Here is a 22,053-nt window from a genome sequence, read left to right on the forward strand (position 1 = left end):
GGTGTGTTTTAATTGGTTTAAAAACATGTTTTTGACTAAAACTGCAGACAGACCGAGTGGAGGAGCTTTAACTGCCACTACATCCCTGGTTAGCAGGATGATGGCGCCCTCTTGTGTCCTGCATCAGTTTTCAGATTTCAGTTGTTGACCTGCTGTGATGTTCACTGCAGGAAGACGTGTAAAAACTCCACTGAGCCTTTAACAGCTTCAAACAATATCAGTAAAGACAGATTTAAATATCTGTAATATCACACTGTGTCAGTTTGTTGACAGAAGTCACATCCTGTAACACTGACGCTGCCTTCAGGTCACATGGGAAAGATGGGAGAGAAGAGTTTCCAGTCTGCAAATATTATTCACATCAGCTTTCAGGTTGTAAACAGAACTTGTGAAAGTGAGATTTGATGCTGCAGGCTGTGATTTCTCTGACTTCTGTGACCAGATGTGAATAATTATATGTTCAGTTTATAGTTTAATCATATTATGACTGGATTTGATGGAGTCCAGAAGTTTTAATCAAGTCTGGATTTACTGACTGACTGACAAACGTTTGTCTGCTCTGAACATGAACTCTGGACTTTGTGGTGTTTCAGGAGGAAAACTGCCTCAAATAAACTCTCATTTTAGTTTCACATTTTCTCCAGAAGCTTTGAATGAGATCCTGAGATGAAGACAGAAGAAAATACTTTGCTCACTGTTGAAAAAACATCTTTATTGATTATGTAAAGCTTCAGATTGTTCACACATCCAATCAGTAAAGTCTGTTAAATGACTCTTGTTCAATGATTTCATGTTCAGATTCACTTCATCCACACAATCAGTTAGTTTAACCCAGAATGTACAAGAACATAATAAATGATTATTATCATGATAATTACAGTTTGATTGGACATTTCTCTATGAATTTACAAAGTGATGAGAACAAAATATCTATGATGAAGGAAGTTCTGCTGTTTTCTCTGTTTAAGAAACAACAGCACACAAATACATCAATACAAACATGAAACTAACATTTAGAACAAAGAGAAGTTTATATTTTCATCTGAAGAAGCGTCAGTGAAGGTAAAAGACGTCATCATGAGCAGCGATAGCCTCCATGGATAAAAACACACAGCAAAAAGTGACATTTAAAGAAACTGAAAACATCAACAGAACAAGAAATGAAAAGAAGAAAGTGTTGATAATCCCAGTTTGATTGACAGCTGATCTCTGTGCAGTTCAGAAACACCACAGCAACGAGCTCTCAGAAACAATGGAGACAAAAACATGAAGAATTACAACAGAATCTGACACATGAAGTCTGAAATGACTTCTGTCTATTTGAGTTTACAGAACTCAGCTGTGACTCCAACATTATAAAGACCAAGTCCAGCATAGAGAGGCTGAGTGAATGTGGTCTGGACTCTGTGGAGGAGAGTCATGGTTTCAGAGACGCTGTAGAAGGACAGAATACCTGCTCTGTGATCCAGGTACACTCCTACTCTGGAGGAACCAGGACCTGAGACACGAGTTGAGATGTTGTTGAACAAAAATGTATAACTGTTAGTGTCACAATATAACATCCAAGATTTGTCATTGAATCCAAATAGACATTCATACAAGCTTCCTGCTCTGCTGATATTCTTGTATGAGACTGCTACATAAACTGCTTTCCCTCTCCACTCCACCTCCCAGTAACAACGTCCAGTCAGACTCTCTCTACTCAGGACCTGACTCCATCCAGTGAATCTGTCTGGGTGACGAGAATAAGACTGTTGTGGACTCATGCATGTTGCTTTTCTGTTCCCATCAGATAATAACAGATATGTGTTTGCTGTGTTTGGATCCAGTGTGATTTCACGTGAATATCTTAAGAATCCAGCTCTGGTCTTGGGTTCTGGTTCTGGTTCTGGCAGTAAAACGTCCACGTCAGTCCCTGTCAGTGAGATGTTTGTCCATTTCTCCCTCAGGATGTCCTGTAGTTGATCTCTGAGCTCTGACACAGCTGCTGTCACATCCTCAAAGTATCTCAGAGGACGGATATTGATGCTGGATGAGTCTGTAGATGCACTGAGTTGTGACAGTGAGGGGTAGTTGAGTAGAAACTGGTTGTGATCCTCTGTGTGTGAGAGCTTCTTCAGTTCAGCGTCTTTCCTCTTCAGCTCAGTGATCTCCTGCTCCAGCTTCTCCTGAAGCTCTTTGACTCGACTCACTTCAGTTTCCTGCTGGGATCTGATCTGCTGCTTCACATCAGAGCTTCTTTTCTGGATGAGACGGATCAGCTCAGTGAAGATCTTATCACTGTCCTCCACTGCTTTATCAGCAGAGCGATTGACGGCCTCCACCTCCTGTTGAAGCAGCTTCACATCTTTCTCTCTGTCCTGGATTCTCTGTTGGATGTGTTGTCGACTCACCTCGAGCTCTCTCTGCCTCTCAGTCCTTTCTGCTGCAGCTGAGACTGTGTCGTGGCCTTTATGTTCCTCCACAGAGCAGAGATAACAGATACTCTGCTGATCAGTACGACAGAACATCTTCATCACCTCATCATGACGAGAGCAGATGTTCTCCTGGAGCTTCTCCGAGGGGTCGACCAGCTTGTGTTTTTTAAATTGTCCGACATGGTAGTGAGGCTGAAGGTGTTTCTCACAGTAAGAGATCAGACACTGCAGACAGGACTTGAAGGCTTTCAGCTTCCTCCCAGTGCAGACATCACAGGCCACATCTTCAGGTCCAGCATAGCAGTGATCAGCAGGAGCAGCTTGGAGTCCAGTCTTCTTCAGCTGCTCCACTAAATCTGCTAACATGGTGTTTTTCATCAGGACAGGCCTCGGTGCGAAGGCCTGTCTGCACTGAGGGCAGCTGTAGATCTTCCTCTGATCCTCTCCATCCCAGAAGCCTTTAATACAGTTCATGCAGTAGCTGTGTCCACAGGGAATAGTCACCGGATCCTTCAGTAGATCCAGACAGATCGAACAGCTGATTGTTTCTCGGCCCAGTTGAACTCCTTTCTGCGCCATTTCAGCTCTCAGTAGCAACGACTGTCCGAGTTTCACTTTCTTAGAAAACTTTCTGAAAGAAGTTTGAGCTCTGATCTGAACAACATGTGTCTTTGCAGTGAATGCAGCTTGACATGTTGGTTAGACCCATCTATAAACTGTAGATCTGAAGGGGAGGGAACCAGGAAGTATGAGCACAGAGTGGAGCATGTTGTGTTGAAAGAGTAGGGAGGGTTTATCAGGACGAGGAGCAGCACTGTGAATTAAAACTGTGTTTCCTCATTTACAGTGAAGTCTCAGGTAAAAGCTGCTCACCATCTGAAAACATTTTTGCTTTTAGCTGTAAAATACTTGTTGACATGTCAGTGTTTGGTGATACCTCATTTGTTGATTAGTATGAATTGATGAATCTAGAAAGTGGATGTACTTTTGTCTTTTACATTTGATTAATCAACAGACATCACACTCCAGCGTTTTATTTTCATCCTATCACTACAGTATTAAATCTTTATTGATCATTGTGAAGAAAATGATTCACATTAAAGCATCAAGGTGAAATAAAAGCTGCTTCAAACACACCGTGTTCAACTTGAACTTCAGCAGCTGTTAACACAAACTAAAATTACTGCAAAATAAACCAGAACGCAGTGAAAACTAAAGTCAAATAATCAATAATAAAGGCTTTAATTTCATTTTTTTTGTGATTTAAAAGATGCAACCCTCAAGTGTGTGTAAAGGTTGGGCTGTCAGAGATGATTCCTCTAAACACAGACAGGATTGTTGTCAAATGAGGAAAAGCAACATATTATAAAATTATACAGGATTTAATATTTTCTAAAGGTGAAAATTAAAGTAAAATACCAACAACAATTAATACATTAAATATTAACAGCAGGCAAAAATATAAAATCAAAATAAGTTACTGTGCTGTAAAAGATTGAAACAAAGCAACAAAACAAGCAAACTTTACTGATATAACACCTTTAAAATGAGATGTTACACAGTGTTTTTCAGGAGGAAGAAAAGAGAAAGAAGACGATAAAAGACAGAGAAGACAATTTATAAAAACACAAGGAAAATAAAGAGTACAAAATACTAAATATAAAAGTATAAAATGAAGAAAAAGCCAAATAAAATAATTATATATTTAAGAATAAGGCTTGCAATACTCTATATGTTTTTCCTTCTATCAGTATATCATCATGAAAGACTCAAACCAGCAATGAACTGATCTACTAACAAGTATTGTGTGTGTATCTAAAGCCTGATATATCTGATTCCTCCGTTGTTGTTTAAAAACTATTAGAAACACATCAATGAGCCACATGTCTGAAAGTGTGTAGATGTAACAGAACTGGACCAAGAATTGAAAGAGATCCTGTTGCTTTTACTGATGTTGTTGTGTTTCTGCTCTCAGATCGACAGAGGAATGGTGATCTACGTCTGCTTCTTTAAAGGAGCGACAGACGACATACTGCCCAAGATGGGTCAGTGACCTTTGTTAACCTTTTGATACAGATGTTTTCATTCTTTGCTCTCATTGTAAACCCACTCAGTATGAGATGTAAATGTAAAGCATCCTTCCTCTGTGTGTCTCTGCCGTTCAGTGTCCACACTGTTGAACCTGCGGCTGTGTGAGTCCGAGTCGGGGAAGATGGTTTCGGTGTCGGAGCTTCCCGGCAGCCTGCTGATCGTCCCTCAGGCCACGCTGGGCGGGAAGGCCAAAGGCAAGGCCATGCAGTACCACAACAACATCGGCAAAGAGGACGGACTGCGGCTCTACAGCGCCTTCGTCTCTCTGTGCGAGAAGGAGATGACGGCAGCCGCCGCTTCAGCCGAGGTGACGGTGAAACACGGGACGTATGGAAACAGACAAGTGCTGAAGCTCGACACCAACGGACCTTACACACATCTGATGGAGTTCTGAGACGTGAAGCTTTGAATTTGTGTCACACATCAGCCTTGTTACTGGAAGACAGTTTGACATGTCACATTAAGAAAAGCACAGGTGTAAATAATTAAAAAAAACAATATAAAAATGATATAAAATGTCATTACTGGAATACTTGAATAGAACAAAACCATCATTAATGTTGTTAGTAACACCTGTATTTTTTCTACTATGATAAAATGTCATTAGAATAAGTGGAAACAACTGTGTTTGTGTGCAAAATCTTTAATAATGTCTAAATATCTACCATCAGTCTCTGGAGATTATATATCTGTTGGATCCATTTGTAATTAAAAACTATATTTTGTAAGTTTCAAATATGTCACTGTTTCTTTATGATATAAATCTGCTAGTTGAGATTCAAGATCTGAGTTTTAAGTTGTAATAGCAAGACAGCGCTTTAATATCAAGTTAAGTCAATTTTATTTATACAACACCAAATCACAACAGAAGTTATCTCAGGTCACCTTTCACATAGAGCAGGTCTAGACTGTACTCTTTAATTTACAGAGACCCAACAGCAGGCAGCAACCATGATCCATAGAAATAATGTGCAATCTATGTGTTTTCTTTATGTATTTATTTGGTTCCAAGACCCTTTAGACTCCATAACAGCTTGTGTTTAAGAATCTACCTGTTGGTTAATATGGAAAATCAGTTATACACTTTTAGCAAATTCAACTTGTGTTATAACTTTCAGGCTTTTAAGTTCAAGGAAATATAAATCTTCTTGTAAATGTTTTAAATTCATATATTTTTTTAATGCAGGAGGTGCACCAAACAGTAACAGTAATTATTTCATGTCTCCTCTGAGTCAGCAGGAGGCGCTCAGCTGTGTTTCAGGAACCGGAAGTGAACAGCATTCAGTCTCAGTTAGCCGGGGTTGCAGCAGCTCTTATAACCTTCTGTCAAAGCAGCAGCACGTGACAGCTACAAGACTTCCTGTTAGTCGATTTTCAGCTAAAATAAAAGCACAAATTGAAAAATACATTATAAATAAAACTTGTGTTTCTGAGCAACCTGTGTGATGTAGGAGTAGTCAGACAATGTTGCCAGAAAAGGATCTCAGTCGAATAAAGATTCATATAAAAGAAAATGACAAAATTTACATTAATTTCAGTCATTTTAAATAAGAAAACAATTTGAAATGTGACATTTTTACACATTTTGAAAACATGTTGTCACAAAGTTATTCAGATTCTCTATAGTGAATGGGAAACTGTCCAAACCTTTGACTGGTACAAAGTTTTGGGCACTTTAGATGTTTAGATTCTTATCCATCATACTATCAGGGAGGCATCTGATCGTCCCAAATGTATTCTGCAGCAGGACATCCAGCCAGAGTCATAAAGAACTATCTTCAGCAACAAGGAGAACAAGGAGTCCTGCAATCTGAATCTGGTGGAAAGTATTTTATTTTTCAACTTGCTCATATTGTCTGTAAATCTGACAAACTGAAATAACAGAGAATAGTAAATGGCAAACCCAGACTGATCAATAGTTTTTATTCTTCTGTTTGTGAGTGAAAGTGAAGGATTTTTACTTTTATCTTTCACTAAAAGTCTAAAATGTTCCTGTTAGCAGTTTGATAAATTGGGGTCCAGGACCGTCTCTCTGTGAGGTGACAGAACTAAACACTGAACCAACATGACAGCCTCATTCTCAACTTTCATCTGCATGAAAATCAACATAAAAATAAATGAAATGACCTCAAGTTCACCACGACACAATATCTGTTGTTTTATGTTTGTCAGGACTCAACAAAACTTCTTCAGACTAAACTTGATCAAATGAATTCTTACTATTTTCCAGTCTTTTAGGCCTGTATAACAAAGACTTTATCAACTAAATGCACAAAGAAAATCTTGTTAGTTAAAGCAACAAGTGATAGAAAACTCTGCTCTTTCCTCTGTGACAAAGCTGCTTTAGTGAAGAAAGCTGAAAGTTCAGAGACTGACTGACAAACGTTTGTCTGCTCTGAACATGAACTCTGGACTTTGTGGTGTTTCAGGAGGAAAACTGCCTCAAATAAACTCTCATTTTAGTTTCACATTTTCTCCAGAAGCTTTGAATGAGATCCTGAGATGAAGACAGAAGAAAATACTTTGCTCACTGTTGAAAAAACATCTTTATTGATTATGTAAAGCTTCAGATTGTTCACACATCCAATCAGTAAAGTCTGTTAAATGACTCTTGTTCAATGATTTCATGTTCAGATTCACTTCATCCACACAATCAGTTAGTTTAACCCAGAATGTCAGATATGTACAAGAACATAATAAATGATTATTATCATGATAATTACAGTTTGATTGGACGTTTCTCTATGAATTTACAAAGTGATGAGAACAAAATATCTATGATGAAGGAAGTTCTGCTGTTTTCTCTGTTTAAGAAACAACAGAACACAAATACATCAATACAAACATGAAACTAACATTTAGAACAAAGAGAAGTTTATATTTTCATCTGAAGAAGCGTCATTGAAGGTAAAAGACGTCATCATGAGCAGCGATAGCCTGCATGGATAAAAACACACAGCAAAAAGTGATATTTAAAGAAACTGAAAACATCAACAGAACAACAAATGAAAAGAAGAAAGTGTTGATAATCCCAGTTTGATTGACAGCTGATCTCTGTGCAGTTCAGAAACACCACAGCAACGAGCTCTCAGAAACAATGGAGACAAAAACATGAAGAATTACAACAGAATCTGACACATGAAGTCTGAAATGACTTCTGTCTATTTGAGTTTACAAAACTCAGCTGTGTCTCCATCATTATAAAGATGAAGTCCAGCATAGAGAGGCTGAGTGAATGTGGTCTGGACTCTGTGGAGGAGAGTCATGGTTTCAGAGATGCTGTAGAAGGACAGAATACCTGCTCTGTGATCCAGGTACACTCCTACTCTGGAGGAACGAGGACCTGAGACGCGAGTTGAGAATTTGTTGAACAAAAATGTATAACTGTTAGTGCCACAAATTAACATCCAAGATTTGTCAGTGAATCCAAATAAACAGTCAAGTCCGTCTCTGCTGATATTCTTGTATGCGACTGCTACATAAACTCCTTTCCCTCTCCACTCCACCTCCCAGTAACAACGTCCAGTCAGACTCTCTCTACTCAGGACCTGACACCATCCAGTGAATCTGTCTGGGTGACGAGAATAAGACTGTCGTTGACTCATTCGTTCTGCTTTTCTGTTCCCATCAGATAATAACAGCTGTGTGTGTGCTGTGTTTGGATCCAGAGTGATTTCACGTGAATATCTTAAGAACTCAGCTCTGGTCTTGGGTTCTGGTTGTGGCAGTAAAACGTCCACTTCAGTCCCTGTCAGTGAGATGTTTGTCCATTTCTCCATCAGGATGTCCTGTAGTTGATCTCTGAGCTCTGACACAGCTGCTGTCACATCCTCAAAGTATCTCAGAGGACGGATATTGATGCTGGATGAGTCTGTAGATGCACTGAGTTGTGACAGTGAGGGGTAGTTGAGTAAAAACTGGTTGTGATCCTCTGTGTGTGAGAGCTTCTTCAGTTCAGCGTCTTTCCTCTTCAGCTCAGTGATCTCCTGCTCCAGCTTCTCCTGAAGCTCTTTGACTCGACTCACTTCAGTTTCCTGCTGGGATCTGATCTGCTGCTTCACATCAGAGCTTCTTTTCTGGATGAGACGGATCAGCTCAGTGAAGATCTTCTCACTGTCCTCCACTGCTTTATCAGCAGAGCGACTGACGGCCTCCACCTCCTGTTGAAGCAGCTTCACATCTTTCTCTCTGTCCTGGATTCTCTGCTGGATGTTTTGTCGACTCACCTCGAGCTCTCTCTGCCTCTCAGTCCTTTCTGCTGCAGCTGAGACTGTGTCGTGGCCTTTATGTTCATCCACAGGGCAGAGATAACAGATACTCTGCTGATCAGTACGGCAGAACATCTTCATCACCTCATCATGACGAGAGCAGATGTTCTCCTGGAGCTTCTCCGAGGGGTCGACCAGCTTGTGTTTTTTAAATGTAGTTGACTCAAAGTGAGGCTGAAGGTGTTTCTCACAGTAAGAGGCCAGACACTGCAGACAGGACTTGAGGGCTTTCAGCTTCCTCCCAGTGCAGACATCACAGGCCACATCTTCAGGTCCAGCATAGCAGTGATCAGCAGGAGCAGCTTGGAGTCCAGTCTTCTTCAGCTGCTCCACTAAATCTGCTAACATGGTGTTTTTCACCAGGACAGGCCTCGGTGTGAAGGCCTGTCTGCACTGAGGGCAGCTGTAGATCTTCCTCTGATCCTCTCCATCCCAGAAGCCTTTAATACAGCTCATGCAGTAGCTGTGTCCACAGGGAATAGTCACCGGATCCTTCAGTAGATCCAGACAGATCGAACAGCTGATTGTTTCTCGGTCCAGCTGAACTCCTTTCTGCGCCATTTCAGCTCTCAGTAGCAACGACTGTCTGAGTTTCACTTACTGAGAAGTTGAACATGTTTTACAGCTCTTGTACTGCATCACATGTTGGTTACACCCATCTATAAACTGTAGATCTGAAGGGGAGGGAACCAGGAAGTATGAGCACAGAGCGGAGCTTGTTGTGTTGAAAGAGCAGGGAGGAGTTATCAGGACGAGGAGCAGCACTGTGAATTAAAACTGTGTTTCCTCATTTACAGTGAAGTCTCAGTTAAAAGCTGCTCACCATCTGAAAACATGATGCTTCCATATTTCTCTAAATCTTCCTTAAAATCAGATCAATTTCTATTTATTGGTTATAAACAGCTGATTGGAAACAGGGAGTTATTACACTAAAATGAGATAAAATCATTTAATAGCTGTATCATCATTTTCTCACATATTTAATAAACTTCTTTGAACATCATCCCAAAGGACATGAATGAAGCAGATCAGCTGATGGAGTTCATTTGTTGATTAGTATGAATTGATGAATCTAGAAAGTGGATGTACTTTTGTCTTTTACATTTGATTAATCAACAGACATCACACTCCAGCGTTTTATTTTCATCCTGTCACTACAGTATTAAAGCTTTATTGATCATTGTGAAGAAAATGATTCACATTAAAGCATCAAGGTGAAATAAAAGCTGCTTCAAACACACCGTGTTCAACTTGAACTTCAGCAGCTGTTCACACAAACTAAAATTACTGCAAAATAAACCAGAACGCAGTGAAAACTAAAGTCAAATAATCAATAATAAAGGCTTTAATTTCATTTTTTTTTTGTTATTTAAAAGATGCAACCTTCAAGTGTGAGTAAAGGTTGGGCTGTCAGAGATGATTCCTCTAAACACAGACAGGATTGTTTACCATCAACCAAAACCAAAAGGAAAGTGAAAGGAATCAAATGAGGAAAAGCAACATATTATAAGATTATACAGGATTTAATATTTTCTAAACGTGAAAATTAAAGTAAAATACCAACAACAATTAATACATTAAATATTAACAGCAGGCAAAAATATAAAATCAAAATAAGTTACTGTGCTGTAAAAGATTGAAACAAAGCAACAAAACAAGCAAACTTTACTGATATAACACCTTTAAAATGAGATGTTACACAGTGTTTTTCAGGAGGAAGAAAAGAGAAAGAGGACGATAAAAGAAAGAGAAGACAATTTATAAAAACACAAGGAAAATAAAGAGTACAAAACACTAAATATAAAAGTATAAAATGAAGAAAAAGCCAAATAAAATAATTATATATTTAAGAATAAGGCTTGCAATACTCTATATATTTTTCCTTCTATCAGTATATCATCATGAAAGACTCAAACCAGCAATGAATTGATCAACTAACAAGTATTGTGTGTGTATCTAAAGCCTGATATATCTGATTCCTCCGTTGTTGTCCAAAAACTATTAGAAACACATCAATGAGCCACATGTCTGAAAGTGTGTAGATGTAACAGAAGTGGACCAAGAATTGAAAGAGATCCTGTTGCTTTTACTGATGTTGTTGTGTTTCTGCTCTCAGATCGACAGAGGAATGGTGATCTACGTCTGCTTCTTTAAAGGAGCGACAGACGACATACTGCCCAAGATGGGTCAGTGACCTTTGTTAACCTTTTGATACAGATGTTTTCCTTCTTTGCTCTCATTGTAAACCCACTCAGTATGAGATGTAAAGGTAAAGCATCCTTCCTCTGTGTGTCTCTGCCGTTCAGTATCCACACTGTTGAACCTGCGGCTGTGTGAGTCCGACTCGGGGAAGATGGTTTCGGTGTTGGAGCTTCCCGGCAGCCTGCTGATCGTCCCTCAGGCCACGCTGGGTGGGAAGGCCAAAGGCGAGGCCATGCAGTACCACAACAACATCGGCAAAGAGGACGGACTGCGGCTCTACAGCGCCTTCGTCTCTCTGTGCGAGAAGGAGATGACGGCAGCCGCCGCTTCAGCCGAGGTGACGGTGAAACACGGGACGTATGGAAACAGACAAGTGCTGAAGCTCGACACCAACGGACCTTACACACATCTGATGGAGTTCTGAGACGTGAAGCTTTGAATTTGTGTCACACATCAGCCTTGTTACTGGAAGACAGTTTGACATGTCACATTAGGAAAAGCACAGGTGTAAATAATTAAAAAACAATATAAAAATGATATAAAATGTCATTACTGGAATACTTGAATAGAACAAAGCCATCGTTAATGTTGTTAGTAACACCTGTATTTTTTCTACTATGATAAAATGTCATTAGAATAAGTGGAAACAACTGTGTTTGTGTGCAAAATTTTTAATAATGTCTAAATATCTACCATCAGTCTCTGGAGATTATATATCTGTTGGATCCATTTGTAATTAAAAACTATATTTTGTAAGTTTCAAATATGTCACTGTTTCTTTATGATATAAATCTGCTAGTTGAGATTCAAGATCTGAGTTTTAAGTTGTAATAGCAAGACAGCGCTTTAATATCAAGTTAAGTCAATTTTATTTATACAACACCAAATCACAACAGAAGTTATCTCAGGTCACTTTTCACATAGAGCAGGTCTAGACTGTACTCTTTAATTTACATAGACCCAACAGTAGGCAGCAACCATGATCCATAAAAATAATGTGCAATCTATGTGTTTTCTTTATGTATTTATTTGGTTCCAAGACCCTTTAGACTCCATAACAGCTTGTGTTTAAGAATCTACCTGTTGGTTAATATGGAAAATCAGTTATACACTTTTAGCAAATTCAACTTGTGTTATAACTTTCAGGCTTTTAAGTTCAAGGAAATATAAATCTTCTTGTAAATGTTTTAAATTCATATATTTTTTTAATGCAGGAGGTGCACCAAACAGTAACAGTAATTATTTCATGTCTCCTCTGAGTCAGCAGGAGGCGCTCAGCTGTGTTTCAGGAACCGGAAGTGAACAGCACTCAGTCTCAGTTAGCCGGGGTTGCAGCAGCTCTTATAACCTTCTGTCAAAGCAGCAGCACGTGACAGCTACAACACTTCCTGTTAGTCGATGTTCAGCTAAAATAAAAGCACAAATTGAAAGATACATTATAAATAAAACTTGTGTTTCTGAGCAACCTGTGTGATGTAGGAGTAGTCAGACAATGTTGCCAGAAAAGGATCTCAGTCGAATAAAGATTCCTATAAAAGAAAATGACAAAATTTACATTAATTTCAGTCGTTTTAAATAAGAAAACAATTTGAAATGTGACATTTTTACACATTTTGAAAACATGTTGTCACAAAGTTATTCAGATTCTCTATAGTGAATGGGAAACTGTCCAAACCTTTGACTGGTACAAAGTTTTGGGCACTTTAGATATTTAGATTCTTATCCATCATACTATCAGGGAGGCATCTGATCGTCCCAAATGTATTCTGCAGCAGGACATCCAGCCAGAGTCATAAAGAACTATCTTCAGCAACAAGGAGAACAAGGAGTCCTGCAATCTGAATCTGGTGGAAAGTATTTTATTTTTCAACTTGCTCATATTGTCTGTAAATCTGACAAACAAACTGAAATAACAGAGAATAGTAAATGGCAAACCCAGACTGATCAATAGTTTTTATTCTTCAGTTTGTGAGAGAAAATCAAGGATTTTTACTTTTATCTTTCACTAAAGTCTAAAATGTTCCTGTTAGCAGTTTGATAAATTGGGGTCCAGGACCGTCTCTCTGTGAGGTGACAGAATAAACACTGAACCAACATGACAGCCTCATTCTCAACTTTCATCTGCATGAAAATCATCAGAAAAATAAATGAAATGACCTCAAGTTCACCACGACACAATATCTGTTGTTTTATGTTATGTTAAAGTTCAGAGACTGACTGACAAACGTTTGTCCGCTCTGAACATGAACTCTGGACTTTGTGGTGTTTCAGGAGGAAAACTGCCTCAAATAAACTCTCATTTTAGTTTCACATTTTCTCCAGAAGCTTTGAATGAGATCCTGAGATGAAGACAGAAGAAAATACTTTGCTCACTGTTGAAAAAAACATCTTTATTGATTATGTAAAGCTTCAGATTGTTCACACATCCAATCAGTAAAGTCTGTTAAATGACTCTTGTTCAATGATTTCATGTTCAGATTCACTTCATCCACACAATCAGTTAGTTTAACCCAGAATGTACAAGAACATAATAAATGATTATTATCATGATAATTACAGTTTGGACGTTTCTTTATGAGTTTACAAAGTGATGAGATCAAAATATCTATGATGAAGGAAGTTCTGCTGTTTTCTCTGTTTAAGAAACAACAGCACACAAATACATCAATACAAACATGAAACTAACATTTAGAACAAAGAGAAGTTTATATTTTCATCTGAAGAAGCGTCAGTGAAGGTAAAAGACGTCATCATGAGCAGCGATAGCCTCCATGGATAAAAACACACAGCAAAAAGTGACATTTAAAGAAACTGAAAACATCAACAGAACAACAAATGAAAAGAAGAAAGTGTTGATAATCCCAGTTTGATTGACAGCTGATCTCTGTGCAGTTCAGAAACACCACAGCAACAAGCTCTCAGAAACAATGGAGACAAAAACATGAAGAATTACAACAGAATCTGACACATGAAGTCTGAAATGACTTCTGTCTATTTGAGTTTACACAACTCAGCTGTGGCTCCAACATTATAAAGATAAAGTCCAGCATAGAGAGGCTGAGTGAATGTGGTCTGGACTCTGTGGAGGAGAGTCATGGTTTCAGAGACTCTGTAGAAGGACAGAATACCTGCTCTGTGATCCAGGTACACTCCTACTCTGGAGGAACCAGGACCTGAGACGCGAGTTGAGATTTTGTTGAACAAAAATGTATAACTGTCAGTGTCACAAATTAACATCCAAGATTTGTCATTGAATCCAAATGCACATTCATATGAGCCTCCTGCTCTGCTGATATTCTTGTATGCGACTGCTACATAAACTCCTTTCCCTCTCCACTCCACCTCCCAGTAACAACGTCCAGTCAGACTTTCTCTACTCAGGGCCTGACACCATCCAGTGAATCTGTCTGGGTGACGAGAATAAGACTGTCGTTGACTCATTCGTTCTGCTTTTCTGTTCCCATCAGATAATAACAGATTCATGTGTGCTGTGTTTGGATCCAGAGTGATTTCACGTGAATATCTTAAGAATCCAGCTCTGGTCTTGGGTTCTGGTTCTGACAGTAAAACGTCCACTTCAGTCCCTGTCAGTGAGATGTTTGTCCATTTCTCCATCAGGATGTCCTGTAGTAGATCTCTGAGCTCTGACACAGCTGCTGTCACATCCTCAAAGTATCTCAGAGGATGGATATTGATGCTGGATGAGTCTGTAGATGCACTGAGTTGTGACAGTGAGGGGTAGTTGAGTAGAAACTGGTTGTGATCCTCTGTGTGTGAGAGCTGCTTCAGTTCAGCATCTTTCCTCTTCAGCTCAGTGATCTCCTGCTCCAGCTTCTCCTGAAGCTCTTTGACTCGACTCACTTCAGTTTCCTGCTGGGATCTGATCTGCTGCTTCACATCAGAGCTTCTTTTCTGGAGGAGACTGATCAGCTCAGTGAAGATCTTCTCACTGTCCTCCACTGCTTTATCAGCAGAGCGACTGACGGCCTCCACCTCCTGTTGAAGCAGCTTCACATCTTTCTCTCTGTCCTGGATTCTCTGCTGGATGTTTTGTCGACTCACCTCGAGCTCTCTCTGCCTCTCAGTCCTTTCTGCTGCAGCTGAGACTGTGTCGTGGCCTTTATGTTCATCCATGGTGCAAAGATAACAGATACTCTGCTGATCAGTACGACAGAATATCTTCATCACCTCATCATGACGAGAGCAGATGTTCTTCTGGAGCTTCTCCGAGGGGTCGACCAGCTTGTGTTTCTTTAACGGAGCTGCATCATAATGAGGCTGGAGGTGATTCTCACAGTAAGAGGCCGAACAAGTCAAGCAGGACTTGAGAGCTTTCAGCTTCCTCCCAGTGCAGACATCACAGGCCACATCTTCAGGTCCAGCATAGCAGTGATCAGCAGGAGCAGCTTGGAGTCCAGTCTTCTTCAGCTGCTCCACTAAATCTGCTAACATGGTGTTTTTCACCAGGATAGGCCTCGGTGTGAAAGCCTGTCTGCACTGAGGGCAGCTGTAGATCTTCCTCTGATCCTCTCCATCCCAGAAGCCTTGAATACAGTTCATGCAGTAGCTGTGTCCACAGGGAATAGTCACCGGATCCTTCAGTAGATCCAGACAGATCGAACAGCTGATTGTTTCTCGGTCCAGCTGAACTCCTTTCTGCGCCATTTCAGCTCTCAGTAGCAACGATTGTCTGAGTTTCACATCCTCATAAGTTGAACATGTTTTACAGCTCATCACATGTTGGTTACACCCATCTATAAACTGTAGATCTGAAGGGGGGGGAACCAGGAAGTATGATGTTAATGGCTTGTCAGGGTTTGGTGATGCCTCCATATTTCTCTAATGCTTCCTTAAAATCAGATCAATTTCTATTTATTGGTTAAAAACAGCTGATCGGAAACAGGGAGTTATTACACTAAAGTGTGATAAAATCATTTAATGGCCGTATCATCATTTTCTCACATAATTAATAAACTTCTCTGGAGCATTTTGACTGTGTTTGAAATAAAGGCAGATAAAACCAGAGAGTTCATCTTATCCAGCAACACTCTGCTAATAAATGTCGACCTTTGACAATCACATGACCCTCTGTAGAAACTGTCAGCAGCAGCGCAGGAAGAAATATTCAGATCCTTTACTGCAGTAAAAGTACCAATACAGCAAAGTAAAAATACTCCATTACAAGTATTATGATCTTGATGTAGTTTAAGTATTGCAGTAAAAGTACATAAGTATTATGAGCTTGATGTAGTTAAAGTATTGCAGTAAAAGTACATAAGTATTATGAGCTTGATGTAGTTAAAGTATTGCAGTAAAAGTACATAAGTATTATGAGCTTGATGTAGTTAAAGTATTGCAGTAAAAGTAGTGGTTTGGTCCCTCTGACTGATATATTATTATATATGACATCATTAGATTATTAATAGTGAAGCATCAGTGTTAGAGCAGCATGTTACTGTTGTAGCTGCTGGAGGTGGAGCTAGTTTACACTACTTTATATACAGTTAGCTAGTTTAGTCCAGTGGTTCCCAACCTAGGGGTCGGGCCCCTCCAAAGGGTCAGCAGATAAATCTGAGGGGTGGTGAGATGATTAATGGGAGAGGAAAGAAGAAAAAACAAAGTTCTGATACACAAATCTGTTTTCAGTTTTTGGACTTTTTCTCTAATCTTTGATTTTTGCTGAAATATTGGATCATTTGAACATTTATTGAAATGAAAGCATGTGAGAAGTTTAGAGGGAAAAATCACTATTTGGTGGAGCTGTTAACAACTCATAGACATGTGAAATGTGACCCCGACTACACACTGCTTTTTGTAAGACGTCAAAAAAGCCAAAAAGGTTGGAAACCAATTTGACAAACATCGAACCGTCTACCGTTTTATTTCATTTTTACTGTTTTTATTGATTTATTTTTAAATCATGTTGTTTGTTGATGCTGTTTGTCCTCATCAGCTGTCCTGTGTTGTTTTTAACACTATGTGGTGAAGCCAAAGACGTTTCCACAATCTAACTAACTAACTAACTAATTAATGACTTAAAGCACTTTGACACCATTTACCATGATGAATGACAGGGTGCATTCTTATTATCATGGTGTGTTTTAATTGGTTTAAAAACATGTTTTTGACTAAAACTGCAGACAGACCGAGTGGAGGAGCTTTAACCTCCACTACATCCCTGGTTAGCAGGATGATGGCGCCCTCTTGTGTCCTGCATCAGTTTTCAGATTTCAGTTGTTGACCTGCTGTGATGTTCACTGCAGGAAGACGTGTCAGTTTGTTGACAGAAGTCACTTCCTGTAACACTGACGCTGCATTCAGGTCACATGGGAAAGATGGGAGAGAAGAGTTTCCAGTCTGCAAATATTATTCACATCAGCTTTCAGGTTGTAAACAGAACTTGTGAAAGTGAGATTTGATGCTGCAGGCTGTGATTTCTCTGACTTCTGTGACCAGATGTGAATAATTATATGTTCAGTTTATAGTTTAATCATATTATGACTGGACTTGATGGAGTCCACATGTGTTTAATTTAGTGTTGATGTTCAAATATGAGTTTTTTAGTAAAAACTGTAACACTGTAAACTTCAGCAAACATCTATTACGGCGTCTTCACGGCTTCAAACTGGAGTCAACATGTTGTTTCCTTCTGATGTTTATTACGATTGAACTGAACTCAGCGTCTCATATGTGCAGAGTTTTGATCAAATGATTCCTGAATGACTTCTGCAGTAGAAAAGGTGGAGTAACGTTACCTGTGATGGTTCAATAAATCAATCACAGCTGTCAGGAAACTAATCACCACTGTTTTAGATGCATTTCTTTGTTGCTGATTAATATAAATGACAAAAACTCAAAACTCAAAATCAGTCACAAGAAGTTTTAATCAAGTCTGGATTTACTGACTGACTGACAAACGTTTGTCTGCTCTGAACATGAATTCTGGACTTTGTGGTGTTTCAGGAGGAAAACTGCCTCAAATAAACTCTCAGTTAGCCGGGGTTGCAGCAGCTCTTATAACCTTCTGTCAAAGCAGCAGCACGTGACAGCTACAACACTTCCTGTTAGTCGATTTTCAGCTAAAATAAAAGCACAAATTGAAAAATACATTATAAATAAAACTTGTGTTTCTGAGCAACCTGTGTGATGTAGGAGTAGTCAGACAATGTTGCCAGAAAAGGATCTCAGTCGAATAAAGATTCCTATAAAAGAAAATGACAAAATTTACATTAATTTCAGTCGTTTCAAATAAGAAAACAATTTGAAATGTGACATTTTTACACATTTTGAAAACATGTTGTCACAAAGTTATTCAGATTCTCTATAGTGAATGGGAAACTGTCCAAACCTTTGACTGGTACAAAGTTTTGGGCACTTTAGATGTTTAGATTCTTATCCATCATACTATCAGGGAGGCATCTGATCGTCCCAAATGTATTCTGCAGCAGGACATCCAGCCAGAGTCATAAAGAACTATCTTCAGCAACAAGGAGAACAAGGAGTCCTGCAATCTGAATCTGGTGGAAAGTATTTTATTTTTCAACTTGCTCATATTGTCTGTAAATCTGACAAACTGAAATAACAGGGAATAGTAAATGGCAAACCCAGACTGATCAATAGTTTTTATTCTTCTATTTGTGAGTGAAAGTGAAGGATTTTTACTTTTATCTTTCACTAAAGTCTAAAATGTTCCTGTTAGCAGTTTGATAAATTGGGGTCCAGGACCATCTCTCTGTGAGGTGACAGAACTAAACACTGAACCAACATGACAGCCTCATTCTCAACTTTCATCTGCATGAAAATCAACATAAAAATAAATGAAATGACCTCAAGTTCACCACGACACAATATCTGTTGTTTTATGTTTGTCAGGACTCAACAAAACTTCTTCACACCCAAACTTGATCAAATGAATTCTTACTATTTTCCAGTCTTTTAGGCCTGTATAACAAAGACTTTATCAACTAAATGCACAAAGAAAATCTTGTTAGTTAAAGCAACAAGTGCTAGAAAACTCTGCTCTTTCCTCTGTGACAAAGCTGCTTTAGTGAAGAAAGCTGAAAGTTCAGAGACTGACTGACAAACGTTTGTCTGCTCTGAACATGAACTCTGGACTTTGTGGTGTTTCAGGAGGAAAACTGCCTCAAATAAACTCTCATTTTAGTTTCACATTTTCTCCAGAAGCTTTGAATGAGATCCTGAGATGAAGACAGAGGAAAATACTTTGCTCTCTGTTGAAAAAAACATCTTTATTGATTATGTAAAGCTTCAGATTGTTCACACATCCAATCAGTAAAGTCTGTTAAATGACTCTTGTTCAATGATTTCATGTTCAGATTCACTTCATCCACACAATCAGTTAGTTTAACCCAGAATGTCAGATATGTACAAGAACATAATAAATGATTATTATCATGATAATTACAGTTTGATTGCACATGTCTTTATGAGTTTACAAAGTGATGAGAACAAAATATCTATGATGAAGGAAGTTCTGCTGTTTTCTCTGTTTAAGAAACAACAGAACACAAACACATCAATACAAACATGAAACTAACATTTAGAACAAAGAGAAGTTTACATTTTCATCTGAAGAAATGTCAGTGAAGGTAAAAGACATCATCATGAGCAGCGATAGCCTCCATGTATAAAAACACACAGCAAAAAGTGACATTTAAAGAAACTGAAAACATCAACAGAACAACAAATGAAAAGAAGAAAGTGTTGATAATCCCAGTTTGATTGACAGCTGATCTCTGTGCAGTTCAGAAACACCACAGCAACAAGCTCTCAGAAACAATGGAGACAAAAACATGAAGAATTACAACAGAATCTGACACATGAAGTCTGAAATGACTTCTGTCTATTTCAGTTTACACAACTCAGCTGTGTCTCCAACATAATAAAGCCAAAGTCCAGCATAGAGAGGCTGAGTGAATGTGGTCTGGACTCTGTGGAGGAGAGTCATGGTTTCAGAGACGCTGTAGAAGGACAGAATACCTGCTCTGTGATCCAGGTACACTCCTACTCTGGAGGAACCAGGACCTGAGACGGGAGTTGAGATTTTGTTGAACAAAAATGTATAACTGTCAGTGTCACAAATTAACATCCAAGATTTGTCATTAAATCCAAATCCACATTCACACAAGGTTCCTGCTCTGCTGATATTCTTGTATGCGACTGCTACATAAACTGCTCTCCCTCTCCACTCCACCTCCCAGTAACAACGTCCAGTCAGACTCTCTCTACTCAGGACCTGACACCATCCAGTGAATCTGTCTGGGTGACGAGAATAAGACTGTCGTTGACTCGTTCGTTCTGCTTTTCTGTTCCCATCAGATAATAACAGCCGTGTGTTTGCTGTGTTTGGATCCAGAGTGATTTCACGTGAATATCTTAAGAATCCAGCTCTGGTCTTGAGTTCTGGTTCTGACAGTAAAACGTCCACTTCAGTCCCTGTCAGTGAGATGTTTGTCCATTTCTCCCTCAGGATGTCCTGTAGTTGATCTCTGAGCTCTGACACAGCTGCTGTCACATCCTCAAAGTATCTCAGAGGACGGATATTGATGCTGGATGAGTCTGTAGGTGCACTGAGTTGTGACAGTGAGGGGTAGTTGAGTAGAAACTGGATGTGATCCTCTGTGTGTGAGAGCTTCTTCAGTTCAGCGTCTTTCCTCTTCAGCTCAGTGATCTCCTGCTCCAGCTTCTCCTGAAGCTCTTTGACTCGACTCACTTCAGTTTCCTGCTGGGATCTGATCTGCTGCTTCACATCAGAGCTTCTTTTCTGGATGAGACTGATCAGCTCAGTGAAGATCTTCTCACTGTTCTTCACTGCTTTATCAGCAGAGCGACTGACGGCCTCCACCTCCTGTTGAAGCAGCTTCACATCTTTCTCTCTGTCCTGGATTCTCTTTTGGATGTGTTGTCGACTCACCTCGAGCTCTCTCTGCCTCTCAGTCCTTTCTGCTGCAGCTGAGACTGTGTCGTGGCCTTTATGTTCATCCACAGAGCAGAGATAACAGATACTCTGCTGATCAGTACGGCAGAACATCTTCATCACCTCATCATGTCGAGAGCAGATGTTCTCCTGGAGCTTCTCCGAGGGGTCGACTAGGTTGTGTTTCTTTAACGGAGCTGCATCATAATGAGGCTGGACGTGATTCTCACAGTAAGAGGCCGAACAAGTCAAGCAGGACTTGAAGGCTTTCCGCTTCCTCCCAGTGCAGACATCACAGGCCACATCTTCAGGTCCAGCATAGCAGTGATCAGCAGGAGCAGCTTGGAGTCCAGTCTTCTTCAGCTGCTCCACTAAATCTGCTAACATGGTGTTTTTCACCAGGACAGGCCTCGGTGTGAAGGCCTGTCTGCACTGAGGACAGCTGTAGATCTTCCTCTGATCCTCTCCATCCCAGAAGCCTTTAATACAGCCCATGCAGTAGCTGTGTCCACAGGGAATAGTCACCGGATCCTTCAGTAGATCCAGACAGATCGAACAGCTGATTGTTTCTCGGTCCAGCTGATCTCCTTTCTGCGCCATTTCAGCTCTCAGTGGCAACGAATGTCTGAGTTTCACTTTCTGATAAGTTGAACATGTTTTACAGCTCTTTTACAGCTCATCACATGTTGGTTATACCCATCTATAAACTGTAGATCTGAAGGGGGGGGGACCAGGAAGTATGAAGTTAATGGCTTCTCAGGGTTTGGTGATGCCTCCATATTTCTCTAACTCTTCCTTAAAATCAGATCAATTTCTATTTAGTGGTTAAAAACAGCTGATCGGAAACAGGGAGTTATTACACTAAAGTGTGATAAAATCATTTAATGGCCGTATCATCATTTTCTCACATAATTAATAAACTTCTCTGGGGCATTTTGACTGTGTTTGAAATAAAGGCAGATAAAACCAGAGAGTTCATCTTATCCAGCAACACTCTGCTGATAAATGTCGACCTTTGACAGTCACATGACCCTCTGTAGAAACTGTCAGCAGCAGCGCAGGAAGAAATATTCAGATCCTTTACTGCAGTAAAAGTACCAATACAGCAAAGTAAAAATACTCCATTGCAAGTATTATG

At 39.6% G+C, this 22,053-nt stretch overlaps 6 protein-coding genes across 6 annotated transcripts; 2 read left to right on the forward strand and 4 right to left on the reverse strand.

Moving 5' to 3' along the window:
- Nucleotides 1-1,278: 1,278 nt before the first annotated feature.
- LOC122998547 (tripartite motif-containing protein 16-like) lies at nt 1,279-3,025 on the reverse strand. Its single transcript, XM_044375476.1, has one exon. It carries the CDS (start codon nt 2,994-2,996, stop codon nt 1,317-1,319), a length of 1,680 nt encoding a protein of 559 aa, XP_044231411.1. The 5' UTR covers nt 2,997-3,025; the 3' UTR covers nt 1,279-1,316.
- A 1,210-nt stretch (nt 3,026-4,235) lies between these two features.
- Nucleotides 4,236-5,240, forward strand: LOC122998565 (D-aminoacyl-tRNA deacylase 2-like). The gene is made up of 2 exons (XM_044375493.1): nt 4,236-4,462; nt 4,583-5,240. Exons 1-2 carry the CDS (start codon nt 4,369-4,371, stop codon nt 4,900-4,902), a joined length of 414 nt encoding a protein of 137 aa, XP_044231428.1. The 5' UTR covers nt 4,236-4,368; the 3' UTR covers nt 4,903-5,240.
- Nucleotides 5,241-7,669: 2,429 nt separating this feature from the next.
- Nucleotides 7,670-9,337, reverse strand: LOC122998775 (tripartite motif-containing protein 16-like). Its single transcript, XM_044375767.1, has one exon. The coding sequence runs from the start codon at nt 9,335-9,337 to the stop codon at nt 7,670-7,672; it is 1,668 nt and encodes a 555-aa protein (XP_044231702.1).
- A 1,369-nt stretch (nt 9,338-10,706) lies between these two features.
- On the forward strand, nt 10,707-11,738 carry LOC122998778 (D-aminoacyl-tRNA deacylase 2-like). The gene is made up of 2 exons (XM_044375771.1): nt 10,707-10,962; nt 11,083-11,738. The coding sequence occupies exons 1-2, from the start codon at nt 10,869-10,871 to the stop codon at nt 11,400-11,402; spliced, it is 414 nt and encodes a 137-aa protein (XP_044231706.1). The 5' UTR covers nt 10,707-10,868; the 3' UTR covers nt 11,403-11,738.
- A 2,148-nt stretch (nt 11,739-13,886) lies between these two features.
- Nucleotides 13,887-15,646, reverse strand: LOC122998777 (tripartite motif-containing protein 16-like). Its single transcript, XM_044375770.1, has one exon. The coding sequence runs from the start codon at nt 15,641-15,643 to the stop codon at nt 13,970-13,972; it is 1,674 nt and encodes a 557-aa protein (XP_044231705.1). The 5' UTR covers nt 15,644-15,646; the 3' UTR covers nt 13,887-13,969.
- Nucleotides 15,647-19,841: 4,195 nt separating this feature from the next.
- On the reverse strand, nt 19,842-21,551 carry LOC122998774 (tripartite motif-containing protein 16-like). The gene has a single exon (XM_044375766.1). The coding sequence runs from the start codon at nt 21,513-21,515 to the stop codon at nt 19,842-19,844; it is 1,674 nt and encodes a 557-aa protein (XP_044231701.1). The 5' UTR covers nt 21,516-21,551.
- Nucleotides 21,552-22,053: the final 502 nt, after the last annotated feature.

This window comes from Thunnus albacares, chromosome 15 (assembly GCF_914725855.1).
Source record: "Thunnus albacares chromosome 15, fThuAlb1.1, whole genome shotgun sequence".
Classification (NCBI taxonomy): Eukaryota; Metazoa; Chordata; class Actinopteri; order Scombriformes; family Scombridae; genus Thunnus; species Thunnus albacares.

Excerpts from the sequence above, each read along its gene's own strand:
- LOC122998775 (XM_044375767.1), bottom strand. The coding sequence starts at position 9,337 with ATGGCGCAGAAAGGAGTTCAGCTGGACCGAGAAACAATCAGCTGTTCG.
- LOC122998777 (XM_044375770.1), bottom strand. The coding sequence starts at position 15,643 with ATGGCGCAGAAAGGAGTTCAGCTGGACCGAGAAACAATCAGCTGTTCG.
- LOC122998565 (XM_044375493.1), top strand. The coding sequence starts at position 4,369 with ATGTTGTTGTGTTTCTGCTCTCAGATCGACAGAGGAATGGTGATCTAC. Across the intron at positions 4,463-4,582 it reads CGACATACTGCCCAAGATGG|TGTCCACACTGTTGAACCTG; the intron begins GTCAGTGACCTT and ends TCTGCCGTTCAG.
- LOC122998778 (XM_044375771.1), top strand. The coding sequence starts at position 10,869 with ATGTTGTTGTGTTTCTGCTCTCAGATCGACAGAGGAATGGTGATCTAC. Across the intron at positions 10,963-11,082 it reads CGACATACTGCCCAAGATGG|TATCCACACTGTTGAACCTG; the intron begins GTCAGTGACCTT and ends TCTGCCGTTCAG.
- LOC122998774 (XM_044375766.1), bottom strand. The coding sequence starts at position 21,515 with ATGGCGCAGAAAGGAGATCAGCTGGACCGAGAAACAATCAGCTGTTCG.
- LOC122998547 (XM_044375476.1), bottom strand. The coding sequence starts at position 2,996 with ATGGCGCAGAAAGGAGTTCAACTGGGCCGAGAAACAATCAGCTGTTCG.